Source organism: Babylonia areolata, chromosome 21, assembly GCF_041734735.1.
Source record: "Babylonia areolata isolate BAREFJ2019XMU chromosome 21, ASM4173473v1, whole genome shotgun sequence".
NCBI lineage: Eukaryota > Metazoa > Mollusca > Gastropoda > Neogastropoda > Buccinidae > Babylonia > Babylonia areolata.
In genome coordinates, this window is record NC_134896.1 from 45,616,852 (window position 1) to 45,635,548 (window position 18,697).

General features: G+C 45.5%; 1 protein-coding gene across 1 annotated transcript in view; it reads left to right on the forward strand.

Annotated features, from left to right (window-relative positions):
- Positions 1–239: 239 nt before the first annotated feature.
- LOC143295972 (uncharacterized) overlaps positions 240–18,697 on the forward strand; it is a 122,651-nt gene continuing 104,193 nt past the window's right edge. Inside the window, exons 1-2 of the mRNA XM_076607682.1 lie at positions 240–1,213; positions 1,957–2,118. Of these exons, the coding sequence (XP_076463797.1) occupies positions 1,192–1,213; positions 1,957–2,118 (184 nt within the window). The 5' untranslated portion in view covers positions 240–1,191. The remainder of the gene's footprint in view (positions 1,214–1,956; positions 2,119–18,697) is intronic.

The following is an 18,697-nucleotide window of genomic DNA, read 5'->3' on the forward strand; positions in this document are numbered from 1 at the left end:
GATGCTGTGAACCCAGCAATCCAGCAGTCCTAAAGGCCACAAACGTTACAGTTGTTCACAGCAATTAATTCAACATAGCCTGTTGCACGTCCCGACACTCGTCTTCCCCAAACATTAATAACATCTGCGGCAATTGTTGTTCTCATCTGGTGCCCTTGTCACTGATGCACTGTGTGGCGGGTTTGGAGAGGGTTTTTTGGGGGGCGAGTGTGTGTGTGTGTGTGTGTTTGCAATAAGCTTGTTTGACAGTTTCACACTCGTCCGTTCGCAGCATTACCACGCCTGATAGTGCCCGCAGTGAGCACATTCCACTCACTTCGCTTCCCATCGGCAAAACTAGGACACCAGTGTCTTCCAATTTCCCCGGGAGTAAGGAAAAGAAGGGTCGTGTCATCCATCAGATCAGTTAAAAATATAATTTCACGAAGAAATTGTGTGACATCCTCTCTGTGTCTATTGTCTCTCTTTCGCTTGTGTTCGTGCGATTTGATTTTTTTCTCAAGGCGAAGAGTGTGGTGATGGTGAAGACCCGAGGCATCAAGAACACAGACACTGACACAGATCAGAGTTACAGAACTCATTGAACAACATGTTGTGCTTCATTTTTCATCGACGACAACATTAACTGGTCTTATACCTTCATGAAATTTGTTTTGCATGGAGGACTACCTTATTTTACTTTAATTCGATTCAGTGTGACTAACTTTATGTAGACCGAATGAGGTATTGAAATACATGTACAACCAGCATTCATCACAGGGAAAACTGTGTGGTTCCTGTGTGTATTCGTGCATCTGTCATGGAGTGAATCTATTGAAAAACTTCTGATCAGCAGAACTAACAGAATAGCAGAAGAAAAAGCAGGACATTGACAGGCAACTGTCGGGGACTGAAGTATTCCAGAAACAGGAGAGGTGAAAGGCAACTGTCGGGGACTGAAGTATTCCAGAAACAGGAGAGGTGAAAGGCAACTGTCGGGGACTGAAGTATTCCAGAAACAGGAGAGGTGAAAGGCAACTGTCGGGGACTGAAGTATTCCAGAAACAGGAGAGGTGAAAGGCAACTGTCGGGGACTGAAGTATTCCAGAAACAGGAGAGGTGAAAGGCAACTGTCGGGGACTGAAGTATTCCAGAAACACATGAGTACTCTTCTCGGACAGTTTGCTGACACAAGCCACACTAACTTCAACAATGACTGCTATCATCGATGAAGGTGATTTATTTAGGCATGTGGTTGTTAATGTTGTGTGTGCCGTCAAAGACTGGCTGAATAAACTAAAGCACAATAGTGATAAAGTCTTGTCATAACTTATTAATCAAGCACATACACATACGCACACACACGCACACACACGCGCACGCGCGCACACTCACACACGCGCGCGCACGCACACGCACACACACACACACACACACACACACACGCACACAACACACACACACACACACATGTATGGATATTTTTGTCAGTCTCGCCCGCCCCCTCCTCTCTCTCTCTCTTCTCGTTCTTCACCTCCTCTTCCTCCTTCCGTTTCCCCAGCCTCTTCAACCACCTCTTCCTAGATCCGCCTCCTCATCAGTCACTTTTTCTTAATCTTCCTTTTCTTCTCCACCATCCCCGAGCACGAGGTAGCACCACGTGAACAGAGCTAGATAATTAGGCTGAGTGCCTTTGCCTGAAAATATGTTCCCTCTCTGCTGTCGTTCGTTCTGTTTTTATATCTCTTTTCCTCTCAGTTTCCCCTTTGTGACTGTGATGTGTATCTCCTTCATTTTCAGCTGGCCTGTCCTTGACGATGGTTTCCAATGAACCGAAAGCTAGGAATAGTCACAGGGGATGTTGGTGGGACATTTTTTCTTTATTAATTCCCTAATTTCATTCGATTTCCATGTGCAACTGCGTTATGTGCTGTTAAATTATCCTCTGAATGTTCGTGTTTTTGTTGTGTGTTTCAGTGCCGTTGCAGGCTGTGGTGTTTCTGGCAGTGGTGGCCATCTTTCTGATCCTGTTGCTGACGTTCGCTCTCTATCTCAACAGACTACTTTGCTTCACCAACACTGGGGGCTTCCCCTGCATTGACAGGATTCCTCACGCCAGCAGAGCTGCCGAGTCCTTTAGTGAGGATTTGTGATATCTCTGTGTGTGTGTGTGTGTGTGTGTGTGTGTGTGTGTGTGTGTGTGTGTGTGTGTGTGTGTGTGTGTGTGTGTGTGTGTGTGTGTGTGTGTGTGTGTGTGTGACTGTCTGTCTGTCTCCTGTATATCCGTCCGTCTGTCTGTCTGCCTGTCTGTCCAGCTTCTGTATATCTGTCCGTCTGTCTGTCTCTGTCCTTCTCCTCTCTGTCTCTCTCTATCTCTCTCTGTCTCTCTCTTTTTGTCTCTGTGTGTCTGTCTGCCTTTCTGACTCACATTTTTTTCTCTGTCTTTCTTTCTATCTCTCTCAGCATACGTACTGCTGTATCATTTCATCAGCTGGAGCGATTTATCTCACATTGACAGCAACCCCTCCGACAGAGAAGACACGGGAGTCTGGTGTTCTCTGCCTGTCTTTCCATTTCTGTATGTCTCATTTCTGTCTGTCAGTCCGTCAATTTCTTTATCTGATTCTATGCTTGTCTGTCTGTCTGTTCCTTTCTATCTGTATAACTGATTCCTTGTCTGTCCATCTCTTAGTATTTTATCTTTGTCGGTCTGTCAATCAGTTTATCTGAATCTCTACTTGTCTGTCTATCTATGTAAGTCACCATGTCTGTCGATTTCTGTGTCTGTTATGTCCGATTCTTTGCCTATCAATCAAATTCTCTGTACGTCTGACTATATGTCTGTCTGTCTATATCTTTCTGCTTGCCTATATGCCAATCTCACTGTCTTCGTGTCCGATTCTCAGTCTATCTATCTGTCTGTCTAAGTTCTCGGAATGGAGGTAAAACTTAACAGTCGCTGACATTTCACCTCTTTTGATAATAGTCACTGGGACGCAAAGGTAGTTCTTTCTCTGTCTCCTTTTGTTTTTCTCCCCATCTGTCTCCCTGTGCGTGTGCATGTTCACATGTATCAGAGAAAGAGTGTCGATGATAAATCCTGTCCCTGATGTCTTCGTTGTCCACAGGGAAGGAAAGCGCCACAAATATGTCCTGGTTTAACTTTGAAGACTGCTTTGTTCCGGGGATGGGCTGTTTGGGGAAGGGTGGAGTGGGGGGTCAGTGATAATGAAGCCCCACAATGGATATTATGTAAGTCATTTTGTTCTTCTGAACATGGCACAGCAAGTGACAGCTGGTTTGGTCTGTCAAGAACTCGTGGGGGTGGCACCTTGCTCCAGACTTCCGGCTGAAGAGACATTCTCACTGAACAAAGAGAAACTCCCCACAATCCGGAAGGAACCCCGTTTTTTGTTAGGAAAATGTCTCTGAAAAACTAACACAATGTATTTTGTATGTGTATACATTCACGTTCAGGTATGCACACAGACTCACAGACAAACACGCACACACACACACACACACGCGCGCGCGCGCGCACACACACACACACGCACACGCAACACGCACACGCACTCTCGCGCGCGAACACGCACACACCTAAGTGTGGGTGATCAGAAAGATGGATGGAGAGACAATGAGAGAGGGGGAGAGAGAGAGGGGAAGGGGAGAAAACGCACAGACAGACATTGTTCTTGGCCTGTTCGACAAGCATCATGACCCATTCACAGTACAGAGCAGTTTGCCGTGGGACCAGGTGTCAGGAATGCCTTGAAACATGATGAACCCACAACAACAAAGCTGTGAGACTGTCATTGCCATTTACTGCTTCTGCATTCGTAGGCTGCAACTCCCACGTTCACATATTTCACCGATTTGGTTTTTAAGCGTATGACTGTTTTTACCCATTTACCGCTATTTAAGCAACTCTAAGATAAGTGATTGTGCTTGTTGTGCATGTGTTTGTTTGTTTGTTTGGGCTTTTTCTTAACCCATCGAAAGCGGAAATGAGTTACTGGAGAAAACATAATTATTCGATCCTGTATCTGTGTATACACACGTCGGCAAGTGCAACAACAGGACTACGCATGTGTTGAATTTGGAGACTGGTAAAATCCACAATTTCAGTTGTTATTGTTGTTTTCTTCTTCTTTTTTTTACGTTGCCATGGGTTATTTTTCAGCGAGCGTGCTGCACTCAGATCATCGGTTTATCGTCTCATCCGCATGACTAGACGCTCATATTGATTTTCCATTCAAACTTGGGAGAAAGGGGGAGACCTGATTCGAACTTTGACCATCACGGACACTGTATTGACATATAAGCGTCTTAACCATTCTGCCACCTTCCTCCTCAGCTCACCTCCTGTCTCACAGCTGTGGGACACAAATCAACGTGCCGACTGCTCGCATGTCGTTTCCATCTTCGTCCCTTGCACACCATCAGGTCACATTACACACCATCAGGTCATATTGCACATCATCGTGTCACACTGCACACCATCATGTCACACCATCAGGTCACACTGCACACCATCACGTCACACTCACACCATCAGGTCACACTGCACACCATCAGGTCACACTGCACACCATCAGGTCACACTGCACACCATCAGGTCACACTCACACCATCAGGTCACACTGCACACCATCAGGTCACACTCACACCATCAGGTCACACTGCACACCATCAGGTCACACTCACACCATCAGGTCACACTGCACACCATCACGTCACACCATCAGGTCACACTGCACACCATCACGTCACACCATCATGTCACACTGCACACCATCACGTCACACCATCATGTCACACTGCACACCATCATGTCACACTGCACACCATCACGTCACACCATCAGGTCACACTGCGCACCATCACGTCACACCATCAGGTCACACTGCACACCATCACGTCACACCATCAGGTCACACTGCACACCACCATGTCACACTGCACACCATCACGTCACACTGCACACCACCATGTCACACTGCACACCATCACGTCACACCATCAGGTCACACTGCACACCACCATGTCACACTGCACACCATCACGTCACACCATCAGGTCACACTGCACACCATCAGGTCACACCATCAGGTCACACTGCACACCATCAGGTCACACCATCAGGTCACACTGCACACCATCAGGTCACACCATCAGGTCACACTGCACACCATCAGGTCACACCATCAGGTCACACTGCACACCATCATGTCACACTGCACACCATCACGTCACACTGCACACCATCACGTCACACCATCAGGTAACACTGCACACCTTCACGTCACACCATCAGGTCACACTTCACACCATCATGTCACGCCATCAGGTCACACTGCACAACATCAGGTCACACCATCAGGTCACACTGCACACCATCACGTCACACCATCACGTCACGCCATCATGTCACACCATCACGTCACACCATCATGTCACACCATCAGGTCACACCATCAGGTCACACCATCACGTCACACTGCACACCATCACGTCACACCATCACGTCACGCCATCATGTCACACCATCACGTCACACCATCATGTCACACCATCATGTCACACCATCAGGTCACACCATCAGGTCACACCATCACGTCACACTGCACACCATCACGTCCCACCATCAGGTCACGCTATCAGGTCACACCATCAGGTCACACCATCACGTCACACCATCACGTCACACCATCACTCCATCACGTCACACCATCAGGTCACACTGCACACCATCACGTCACACCATCAGGTCACACTGCACACCATCACGTCACACCATCAGGTCACACTGCACACCATCACGTCACACCATCATGTCACACTGCACACCATCACGTCACACCAACACGTCACACTGCACACCACCACGTCACACCATCATGTCACATTGCACGTAACCAATATCATGCTGCACACCATCAGGTCACACCATCATGTCACACTGCACACCACCACGTCACACCATCATGTCACATTGCACACCATTATGTCACACTGCACGTAATCATGTCATACTGCACACCATCACGTCACACCATCATGTCACATTGCACACCATCACGTCACACCATCAGGTCACATTGCACACCATCACGTCACACCATCACGTGACACTGCACACCATCACGTCACACCATCACGTCACACTGCACACCATCACGTGACACTGCGCACCATCACGTCACACTGCACACCATCACGTCACACTGCACACCATCACGTCACACCATCATGTCACACGTCACACCATCACGTCACACTGCACACCATCACGTCACACCGTCAGGTCACACTGCACACTATCACATCACACTGCACACCATCATGTCACACTGCGCACCATTATGTCACACTGCGCATCATCACGTCACACCATCACGTCACACTGCATACCATCACGTCACACTGCGCACCATCACGTCACACCGTCAGGTCACACTGCGCACCATTATGTCACACTGCGCATCATCACGTCACACCATCACGTCACACTGCACACCATCACGTCACACTGCACACCATCATGTCACACTGCGCACCATCATGTCACACTGCGCACCATCACGTCACACCATCATGTCACACTGCACACCATCATGTCACACTGCACACCATCATGTCACACTGCGCACCATCACGTCACACTGCGCACCATCACGTCACACCATCATGTCACACTGCACACCATCACGTCACACCGTCAGGTCACACTGCACACCATCACGTCACACTGCACACCATCACGTCACACTGCACACCATCACGTCACACCGTCAGGTCACACTGCACACCATCATGTCACACTGCACACCATCATGTCACACTGCACACCATCATGTCACACTGCACACCATCACGTCACACTGCGCACCATCACGTCACACTGCGCACCATCACGTCACACCATCATGTCACACTGCACACCATCATATCACACTGCACACCATCACGTCACACCGTCAGGTCACACTGCACACCATCAGGTCACACCGTCAGGTCACACTGCACACCATCACGTCACACCATCATGTCACACTGCACACCATCATATCACACTGCACACCATCACGTCACACCGTCAGGTCACACTGCACACCATCAGGTCACAATCGCCTTTGAGATTCAACAGAGATGGGTGGTGTTTTTTTTTTGGTTTTTTAATTTTTTTATTTTTAATCTGACCTCTTCACAAAATTTTGTGGTAGACTGTACTATTTTATATGATATCATATTATTTCATATTATATTATATTAGATAGATTGATAGATAGATAGATAGATAGATAGATAGACAGATAGATAGATCCCATCTTAATGCTTCAAACGGTCTGGTAGGCATAATGTACATCAAGAGTTAAAGTATTACTCCAGCGACCCTTCACCCTTCCTCCCCACTGGCTGCAGTTGTTGGCCGGTGTGTATTCCCCTGCCCTCAGTTACTGGCCCAGGGAGACTACTGGAGGCGTGTGGCACGTGCCGTCCTGTTCCATCGATTGGCCGTTCGCTGGAGTCTTCTGTGTGTGTGTGTGTGTGTGTGTGTGTGTGTGTGTGTGTGTGTGTGTGTGTGTGTGTGTGTGTGTGTGTGTGTGTGTGTGTGTGTGTGTGTGTGTGTGTGTGCAACTGTCTGCATTTAAATGTGTGCATCTGTCTATCTATTAGTCTGACTCTTTTCTTCCAGTGGATGAAACACATTTTATAACAAAAACAACAACAAACAAAACAAAACAAAACAAAACAATAACAACACCAAAACAACCAACCAAACAAAAAAAAACAACAACAAAAAAACATTACGCAGTGAGTAAGCTCCAAGCATTTTACAAAACGGACATGCCACATGTAAAAGAAAGGAATAAGAAAGACATCCATAGAAAAATGAGAAGAGTTACCAGAGACAGAGACAGTCAGACAGTCAGACAGAGAGAGAGAGAGAGAGATCACTGAAATTTGAACATGCACTCAAACGCACTAAAGGGGTGTTTATGAAAACAGAAAGATATCTTCGCAATCGTCTGTTAGATGGCACAAAAAAGAAAGAAAGAGATGTCAGGTGATAGATTCAGAACAGAAAACACTTCACTTCCACACTCTTTGTGAAGAGTGATCGATTTTTGTATTGCACGGCGCAACTGAGCTGTTTTACATGGAAAGGCACTGTATGATTTAATTAGGAGTAGTGATACCATCACTACTACTACTGTTACTGCTGCTGCTTCTACTACTACTACTGCTGAATTTGTAGTTGTATGACAATCGGGACAGACATCGAAGATGTGGTTTGACAGTCTCTGAAGTGTACATGTACAGTTGTGAAAAAGGAAATCATTGTGTGAAGTAGCCGTTACGTCAGGAATCCAATGAGGACGAAATTGATGCTGGTTTAAAATGGTCTGTTTGGACTGAAGATGTTGCTGCGCCTCGTTCAGACAGGGCCTCTGGCCTTGAGTGAAAAAAAATCGAGTCTTGGGTCTGTCTCTCTCTTGTCTCTCTCTGTCTAGGTCTGTCTGTCTGTCTCTCATTCTCCCCTCCCCCTCCCTACCCCCACTATTCCTCTCCCTCTGCACTGTATTTGGCAACAACGGAGCCCCCTCGTAGGATTCACAGACAGACCTTATCTCCCCCTGGGAAGATGGGCCATCCACTGAATGATCCCCCCTGATTGTGACCACACCACATGACATCAAATCTCCTTTCCTCGTGTTGACTGCCTGGCTCCAACTGTCGCCGTGTCTGTCTCCCATACTTTCCCTGACCCTTTTCCTTCACCAGTCCTGTCTGTCGGTCGACTTTTCTGCCTTCTTTCTTTGAATCTCTCACATGAGAGAAAAAGTGGCGCTGAGCTCTGGCGACGTGTATTACCCGAGGAGTAGAGACACACCATGACCTGTGGTGACAACGATACAAAGCAGTGGTTTGTTTTCTTGGAAAGGTAGTGACATTGTCTCCAAAAAGAAGTAATGGGTGCCTTTTTCTATTGATGCCAGCAGTTGTCTGAATGTTCAAAGTACAATGGTATTCTCGCAGACAAATCACAAAAGGTCGCGCCGGTTCTGGAAGCAGTGTTACATCTAAGGCAAATCACTAAGGGCCATGGTGGTCGTTGAAAGGTCTCGGAAAGTGTGACACAACTGGTCTATTTTTGGTCTGTACGAGGTCACCTCGGCAACGCACGTGGAAGTATGTAGAGAGAGAGAGAGAGAGAGAGAGAGAGAGAGTCATTTGCCGTGTATCCAAATTGATCTAGGCCTACTTCTCCTCCTCCTCCTCCTCCCCTCCTCCTCTTTTTCTATTTCTGCTCCAATGATTACTTTCATCACCGTATTCCTCTTCAGTTATCTGCCCGTCTGTCTGTCTGCCTATCAGCCTGTCTGTCTATCCGTCTCTGTCTCTCTGTTCTTTTATCCCACTGTGTGTTTATTCTTTTGATACAGCCAGAGAGAGAGAGAGAGAGAGAGAGAGAGAGAGAGAGAGAAAGGACTATTAAGTTCCAAGATAGATTCATTATCTAAAGAAGTGCACCCTAGTAAAACAAACTTATGGATTCTGTCACAACTCACGAGACATCGAAAAAAAATGATTAAAAAAAAAAAAATCATCACCTTCGAACGATATGATTTCAAGATTAAAATTTTGTTGGAAAAGGATGGTGAAGTGGATGCTGAGGATTTTGATGTGTCCCCCTTTTAGTTCTGTATTTTGAAGTTTCAGCCACATCATGTCCGTCATAGGTGGTGTTTACCTGCTTTCATGTCTGTTTGGCTATCGGGATACCTCTCTATTTGTTATGTCTGTCTATCTGCCTGTCTGTCTTTATGTTTGTCTGCCAATCTATTTTCGTACCTACTTTATCTAACTACCTGTCTGTTATCTGTTTATGAGTCTGTCGATCAGTCTACCTGTTTTTCTGTCTGTCTGTATGCCTGTGTCTGTTTATCAGTCGGTCGATCAGTCTACCTGTCTTTCTGTCTGTTATCTGTTTATCAGTCTGTCGATCAGTCTACCTGTCTTTCTGTCTGTCTATCTGCCTGTGCCTGACTGTCAGCCTTGTTACAGGACGAGTACCGACCTGTTGGCCTGACTCCCTTCACGTCAGGGTGCTGACCTGCACGGTGTGTCGTTCCGGGCGTGGGGTTCTGTCCAACGTGCCTGTCTGCCCACCTGCTTTCTTTTCTGTCAGTCTGTCTGTCTGTCTCTCTCTGTGTCTCTCTGTATGTCCTCTCAACCCCTCACTCTACTCATTCTTATCTCTAGTTTTTCCTCATCCCCCCCATTCTATGTTCTCATCCCACGGTGAAAGCGAAGTGCAAAGGCTGTTAGCGTTCAAAGTTCTCGGGATAGATGTGAAACGTGTTCCTCTGACATTTCACACGGGAAAGCGACGGTGTTCCTAACTCTTTTGATAACAGTCACTTGCACACAAAGTTGGTTCTCTTGTTAGATGCCAATAACTTGCACACAAAGTTGGTTCTCTTGTTAGATGCCAATAACTTGCACACAAAGTTGGTTCTCTTGTTAGATGCCAATAACTTGGACACAAAGTTGGTTCTCTTGTTAGATGCCAATAACTTGCGCAAACGCACAAAGGTCGATCTGAGTGTGCACATCATGCTTCTCTCTCTCCCTCTCTCTCTCTCTCTCTCCCTCTCTCTCTCCCTCTCTCTCTCTCTCCCTATCTATCTATCTATCTCGCTCCCGCTTTCTGTAATGTTCCCAGTCTCTCCCTTCTGTCTATGAATTAGTTTTCTTCAAACAGATCACGATAAAAGGAAAAATAGGATGTGATTTTAGCAAGAAAGAAGAATAAACATCGCTGGTGTTTTGTGTCTAAAAGGTAAAATATAACCTGACGGTTTCTGACATTCCAGGGCCGAGCACTGGTGACAGCATTCGTCTTCAGCGAGGTTCTCTCTGAGCACGTGTGAAATGTGTATCATCTCAAGACACTGATCTAGGAACTGTTGAGGGGGTGAGATAGAAAAAAAACAAAAAAACTATGAACTGAAATTATGTCAAAATGGACAGGGAAACCATTTGCAGAGACCCAGCCACACAACCGACAGACGTGCAGGAATGTGGTCAACACTGTGCGGCGCGCCACGCCATACAAGGAAATGAGTAATGCACAAGAAAGAGACATTTATAAGTTCTTCAATCCCACTTTTAAACCTTGTCAGTGGACTCACGCAGACCTGTTTTATATTTAATTTCAGTTATCTGTTTCATTGCGGACTAAATATCGTCATAAAATCAAGTGGGTTGCTTTTAGCGATGTTACATTAAAGCATATCATTTCTGACTGTCAGTTGATTAAGCCTCACCTGCACGAAAGTATGTCATCAAAAGTCACTGGGAAATGTTGATGTTTTGATTTTTACATTCATTATGACTTGTTTCTCTTGTTAAATAAACTACCCTTTTTACAAAGTTCATTGGATGATTTTCTTCAGTTGTAGTTGTAGTTATTTCAAACATTCATTTTGATTCCATCCTTCATCTACACTGTTTCCCCAACACCCTCTATCTACACTGTTTCCCCAACACCCTCCATCTACACTGTTTCCCCAACACCCTCCATCTACACTGTTTCCCCAACACCCTCCATCTACACTGTTTCCCCAACACCCTCCATCTGCACTGTTTCCCCAACACCCTCCATCTACACTGTTTCCCCAACACCCTCCATCTACACTGTTTCCCCAACACCCTTCATCTACACTGTTTCCCCAACACCCTCCATCTACACTGTTTCCCCAAAACCCTCTATCTACACTGTTTCCCCAACACCCTTCATCTACACTGTTTCCCCAACACCCTCCATCTACACTGTTTCCCCAACACCCTTCATCTACACTGTTTCCCCAACACCCTCCATCTACACTGTTTCCCCAACACCCTCTATCTACACTGTTTCCCCAACACCCTCTATCTACACTGTTTCCCCAACACCCTCCATCTACACTGTTTCCCCAACACCCTCCATCTACACTGTTTCCCCAACACCCTTCATCTACACTGTTTCCCCAACACCCTCCATCTACACTGTTTCCCCAACACCCTTCATCTACACTGTTTCCCCAACACCCTCCATCTACACTGTTTCCCCAACACCCTCCATCTACACTGTTTCCCAAATTCACCTTTCAACTTCTCCCTCCCATTCTGCCAATTTTTTTTTATTGATCTATTTTTAAACGATAACATTCAAATGTGAAAGTTCATGCTTAAACAAAATGTCTACAATCACTAGTTAATGTGACGAGACATTAAACACATTTCCTTTTCGAACTATGGCAGTGCACTCTAGCTAGAGGCCACCAGCGTTCATTTTACACAGGAAACATGTCCCGGTGTGACAGCAATACACACCCCCCATAGCGTTGTTTCGTCATACCACACCCCCCATAGCGTTGTTTCGTGATACCACACCCCCTATAGCGTTGTTTCGTGATACCACACCCCCCATAGCGTTGTTTCGTCATACCACACCCCCTATAGCGTTGTTTCGTCATACCACACCCCCTATAGCGTTGTTTCGTCATACGACACCCCCTATAGCGTTGTTTCGTCATACCACACCCCCTATAGCGTTGTTTCGTCATACCACACCCCCTATAGCGTTGTTTCGTCATACCACACCCCCTATAGCGTTGTTTCGTCATACCACACCCCCCATAGCGTTGTTTCGTCATACCACACCTCCTATAGCGTTGTTTCGTCATACCACACCCCCTATAGCGTTGTTTCGTCATACCACACCCCCTATAGCGTTGTTTCGTCATACCACACCCCCTATAGCGTTGTTTCGTCATACGACACCCCCTATAGCGTTGTTTCGTGATACCACACCCCCTATAGCGTTGTTTCGTCATACCACACCCCCCATAGCGTTGTTTCGTCATACCACACCCCCCATAGCGTTGTTTCGTGATACCACACCCCCTATAGCGTTGTTTCGTGATACTGCACCCTATAGCGTTGTTTCGTGATACTGCACCCCCTATAGCGTTGTTTCGTGATACTGCACCCCCTATAGCGTTGTTTCGTGATACCACACCCCCTATAGCGTTGTTTCGTCATACTGCACCCTACAGCATTGTTTCGGACCTACAAACCTTCGCTGTCAGCGTTGCTGTCGCAGTCTTGTAAACTTCGTGTTGGAACCTGTTCAGCAAGTGAACAGTTGTGAAACCCTTTCAACCAAAAGACACAACGTTTGATGACGGGGGATCAATGTCCTGCAGTGTTCCTGATGTCCTGCAGAGTTCGTGATGTCCTGCAGAGTTCATGATGTCCTGCAGTGTTCAAGATGTCCTGCAGTGTTCATGATGTCCTGCACTGTTCACGATGTCCTGCAGTGTTCGTGATATCCTGCAGTGTTCATGATGCACTGTTCATGATGTCATGTAGTGTTCATGATGCCCCACAGTGTTCATGATGTCCTGCAGTGTTCACGATGTCCGGCAGTGTTCATGATGTCCTGTAGTGTTCATGATGTCCTGCAGTGTTCACGATGTTCGGCAGTGTTCATGATGTCATGTAGTGTTCATGATGTCCTGCAGAGTTCATGATGTCCTGCAGTGTTCACGATGTCCGGCAGTGTTCATGATGTCCTGCAGTGTTCACGATGTCCGGCAGTGTTCATGATGTCCTGTAGTGTTCATGATGTCCTGCAGTGTTCACGATGTCCTGTAGTGTTCATGATGTCCTGCAGAGTTCATGATGTCCTGTAGTGTTCATGATGTCCTGCAGTGTTCACGATGTTCGGCAGTGTTCATGATGTCCTGTAGTGTTAATGATGTCCTGAAGTGTTCATTGTGTCCCGCAGTGTTCATGATGTCCTGCAGTGTTCACGATGTCCTGTAGTGTTCGTGATGTCCTGCAGTGTTCGTGATGCGTGATGTCCTGCAGTGTTCATCATGTCCTGTAGTGTTCATCATGTCCTGTAGTGTGCATGATGTCCTGAAGTGTTCATGGTGTCCTGCAGTGTGCATGATGTCATGCAATGTTCATGATGTCCAGCAGTGTTCATGATGGAGTGTTCACGATGTCCTGCAGTATTCATGATGTATTGTTTATTATATCCTGCAGTGTTCATGGTGCAGTGTTCATGATGTTCTGCAGTGTTCATGATGTCCCAACAGTGTCTCCACAGCCTTTATCCGGGATAAAGGACCCCCGCTCTGTCTTCCCATCAGTGAAAAGGATATCACCCTTTTATATGTGATCATCGGGATTACTTCCATCATCACCCCACCCTTCCTTCTCCCTAGTTGCAGCTGGTCAGCGTGGACCCCCTCACCTCAGCTATTGGCCAAGGGAGATGTGCCGTCCTGGGCCATCGATTGAACATTGCGGCTCGGGAGTGGGTGGGGGAGTGGGGGAGGAGTGCTTGGTATGTATGTGTGTGTGTTGGGGCGGGGAAGGAGTCCTTGTGGCGTGAGGTCCGTGTGATGTCGTGGACAGTGAGGCAGAGAAATGTTCTCTTGTTGCTTGGGTTTCTGTTGCTTGAAATGCTGTTAAGATAGGACGGAGTTGAATGTTGAACGCCCCTTACTCTTCCTTCTCTCTCCCCCACTTTCTCCATTTCTCTCTTCCGTCTGTCTGTCTGTCTATCTATCCATCTCAGTACTATTGATTTACAATGAAAATTCCGAGTACAGAATTGTACTCTGTTCTTTTTCAGAGTAAAACTGTCCAGTCGTTCATTTGCATCAAACTATGAGTCATTTACATCGTCCCAAGTACCATCGTTAGCGCTTGTCAACTGACGTTTGTAGTGGTTATTTACAAAAAATTTTTAATATTGTGTCGAACATCAATGGAAGGTGAACTGTGTTTGGTGAGTGCCTGTGTAACACAACGATATCAGAGAGTATTTTTTCATACAAAGCATCACATATTCAGGTATATGTTGTTTATGCTATAAATGAACTAGTATGCTATAAAAATGCTTCGCTGAAATCGTTTTAGAAATGAAATTATTGTTGGCATGTGATTTTACTAAGACATGATCGTAACCTCCACCCCGCCCCACATCCCCTTTAGTTATGGTCTTCACAACTGAAACATTTTCGAATGAATCTTCTTGCAATGCTGTGTTTTTCTCCCTATCCACACTTACTGTCTTTCTCCCCCCCCTCCCCACCTCTCTCTCACGGCCGCGCGCCTACTCTCTCTCGGCCTTTCTCTTTCTCCCTTTCTCTTTCTCCCTCTTCTACCTCTCTTTCTCTTTGTCCCTCTGTCTCTGTCCCTGTTTTTCTGTCTCTTCCTCAATGACTCTGTGAATGTGTCTGTCTTTGATTCTGCCTGTCTGTGTGTCTGTCACTCTGTCTCAGACTTTGTTGTGACAATTTATCTCAAGTTTAAAAAAAACAAACTCGCCCATCCACTTCAGTTAAAACAACAACAATCAACAACCTTGTATTGTGAATGGGAAGTCTGAACAGAAAGACGATTTGATAAGCCAAATGTATATCACGTGCACAAGTGAAAAAAATGGGTGACAGTAATCTATGGCGATGCGCTGTCTCCGGAGAAAGCAGCCCCATTTAACACAGTGAAAACTGTTCTGACAAGACAGCAATACAGAGCAGTTTTTGCTTGTTTGTTTGTTTGCCATGCTTTGTTTTTGTTTTCTTTTCTTGGGATGGAAGGGGAAAGCATTGTCTCTGACATTTCAGGGCTCCACATCGATGTGTTTCGCTCTCTTTTGCTGTCAGCAATTGTCTCTGAATGGATTGAAGTAAAACTGGTGTCCTGCTGTAGTCGTACAACTGGGGCAAATCACAAAAACTCACGTCCCGTGTGTGTGTGTGTGTGTGTGTGTGTGTGTGTGTGTGTGTGTGTGTGTGTGTGATATTATTTCATTCATTCTTGTTCTCTTTGCCCCTTTCTCTCTCTGTTACTATGTGACACAAACATATATAAACATGTCGTGCACGCACACAGACATATACACACACGCACATATGCACCCACACACACACATAGACGCACAGACACATATATAAACATACTCACGCAGACAATGACATACAGACACACAGATACTGACGCACAAACACACACAGACACATAGAGACAGACACAGACACACACTCACACACAGACTCACTGTCACAGACAGACAGACAGACAGACAGACACACACACACACACACACACACACACACACACACACAATCACACAACGTCTCTTCTTTCTCAGTTGACATTTCACCGCATACAGAGTGCTGACATGTTTTTCATGGAAGCAACGGAAACCTTGACATTTACGAGCGAGCTCTAATTACAGACATCTGTTCCGATTTCAGGAGCTTTCTTTCCCATATGATGTTTGATATGATGCTGGTATCCTCATATGACGATACATGATATAGGTAGCTTTGTTTTAGGTTTTGGTTTCCCTGGAAACCATGTGACAAAATCACTTTGCCAGTTCAGTGTCATTCCAGCGCCTCTGTGTGTGTGTGTGTGTGTGTGTGTGTGTGTGTGTGTGTGTGTGTGTGTGTGCATCTGTGTGCGTGTGTGTGTGTGTGTGTGTGTGTGTGTGTGTGTGTATGTGCATCTGTGTGCGTGTGTGTGTGTGTGTGTGTGTGTGTGTGTGTGTGCGCGCGCGTGTATTTCTACATGTTTTTGCATCACGTGTGTAATCAAAGTCTCTGTAGTAACCCGGTGTCAGTGTGTGTGGTAAACGTTTAACATTGGTATTTTCTCCGCAACTGCAAGTGGCATATGAATCAAACGTAGTTGGGTGGTAGGTGTGCAAAAGATCTTCAAGTCATCCCCGCTTTGATATGGTATACAGGGTGAGGGGTCAAAATTCGATGGAATTATATGGGAAACGCAAATATATATATATATATATATATATATATATATATATATTGACAGACAGACATTCAGCTTCAACCCAACTTAGTATTGTGAGTGGTTACGGGTAGAGTATGGTCGCTAAAGAAAGTCAAAATCAGAGATTGAATGTCAAGTTTTTACGTGCAAGAAAGAGAAGGTCGTGTTTATAATCTTCATCAAATTTGGTAAAATGATTGGTCATACGAGAACAATGCCTGTACAAAGAGAAAGGGTCAGAGGTCAAAGGTCAAGGTCACAACATGGTATATTTGGAAATATGTAGTCATGACAAAAGTTGGGCTTTTCTTCCAATTTTCATTAATCATGGTATAGTGAATTGTTTTGGCCGGTATATCAATGTTTCGCAAATTTAGAAGTCAAAAGTTAAGGCCACACCAATGTGCGTGGGTTTTTTTTTGTTTTTGTTTTTTTACCAGATGATGTGCTTTGCGATGTCTTTTCATGATTCCTTTGTTGGATTAACGTTGGTGTCACACATGTGTCTTGGAGGTCTTCCCTCTGTTGTACATGTAGGCATGTATGTGAGGGGCATCCATCCGTTGTTGTTCATTAAATGATATCTGTTTTCTCTGTTGTGCATAGTTGCGGAAGAGAACCACACAGCAGGAGGTGGGTGCAGCTGTCTGTCACCATTCTATGATCCCACAAATGTGGAAAAACAGGACAATGCAGAGCCGTGCTGTGATGCAGACACAGGAACACACATCTCTGGAACAAAGAACCTCATGTACAGTCACAGAGCTCAGAGTACATGTTCCCCTCCCCACTAAACGTTTTGCCTCCTACTTTCTTGATGACGTTGTTTAACTGGTTACTGATGATTGGTTCATGTCTTTCAGAAGAGAATATCAAAGAAAGTACTGACCAGCGAAAAGTATGTATGAAGAAACTGTGAGAAGTAAAATACATTGTAAGCAGGTACAAGGCAAGAGAAAGGGGTGGCGCCACGCCACGGCGAAGTGCTGTCCCCGAAGAGATCAGCCCATGGTTCATGATTATGATGAACTCTGTTATAATGAAGCAGAACAGCCCATGGTTCATGATTATGATGAACTCTGTTATAATGAAGCAGAACAGCCCATGGTTCATGATTATGATGAACTCTGTTATAATGAAGCAGAACAGCCCATGGTTCATGATTATGATGAACTCTGTTATAATGAAGCAGAACAGCCCATGGTTCATGATTATGATGAACTCTGTTATAATGAAGCAGAACAGCCCATGGTTCATTATTATGACGAACTCTGTTATAATGAAGCAGAACAGCCCATGGTTCATTATTATGACGAACTCTGTTATAATGAAGCAGAACAGCCCATGGTTCATGATTATGATGAACTCTGTTGTAACGAAACAACAGCCCATGATTCATAATTACGATTAACTCTGTTATAATGATGCAGAACAGCCCATGGTTCATGATTATGATGAACTCTGTTATAATGAAGCAGAACAGCCCATGGTTCATGATTATGATGAACTCTTTTGTAACGAAACAACAGCCCATGATTCATAATTACGATGAACTCTGTTATAATGAAGCAGAACAGCCCATGATTCATAATTATGATGAACTCTTTTGTAACGAAACAACAGCACATGATTCATGATGAACTCGGACAGCGATGGGTAAACCGTTTTTGTCTGTCTGAAGGCTGTTGATTTCTGACTGCCTTGACACGAAACAGGTGTTCCCCAACTGGTGCAAATCACAGAAGGTCGCACATGTTGTTCAGAGTTCTCTCTCTCTCTCTCTCTCTGTGTGTGTGTGTGTGTGTGTGTGTGTGTGTGTGTGTGTGTGTGTGTGTGTGTGTATGAT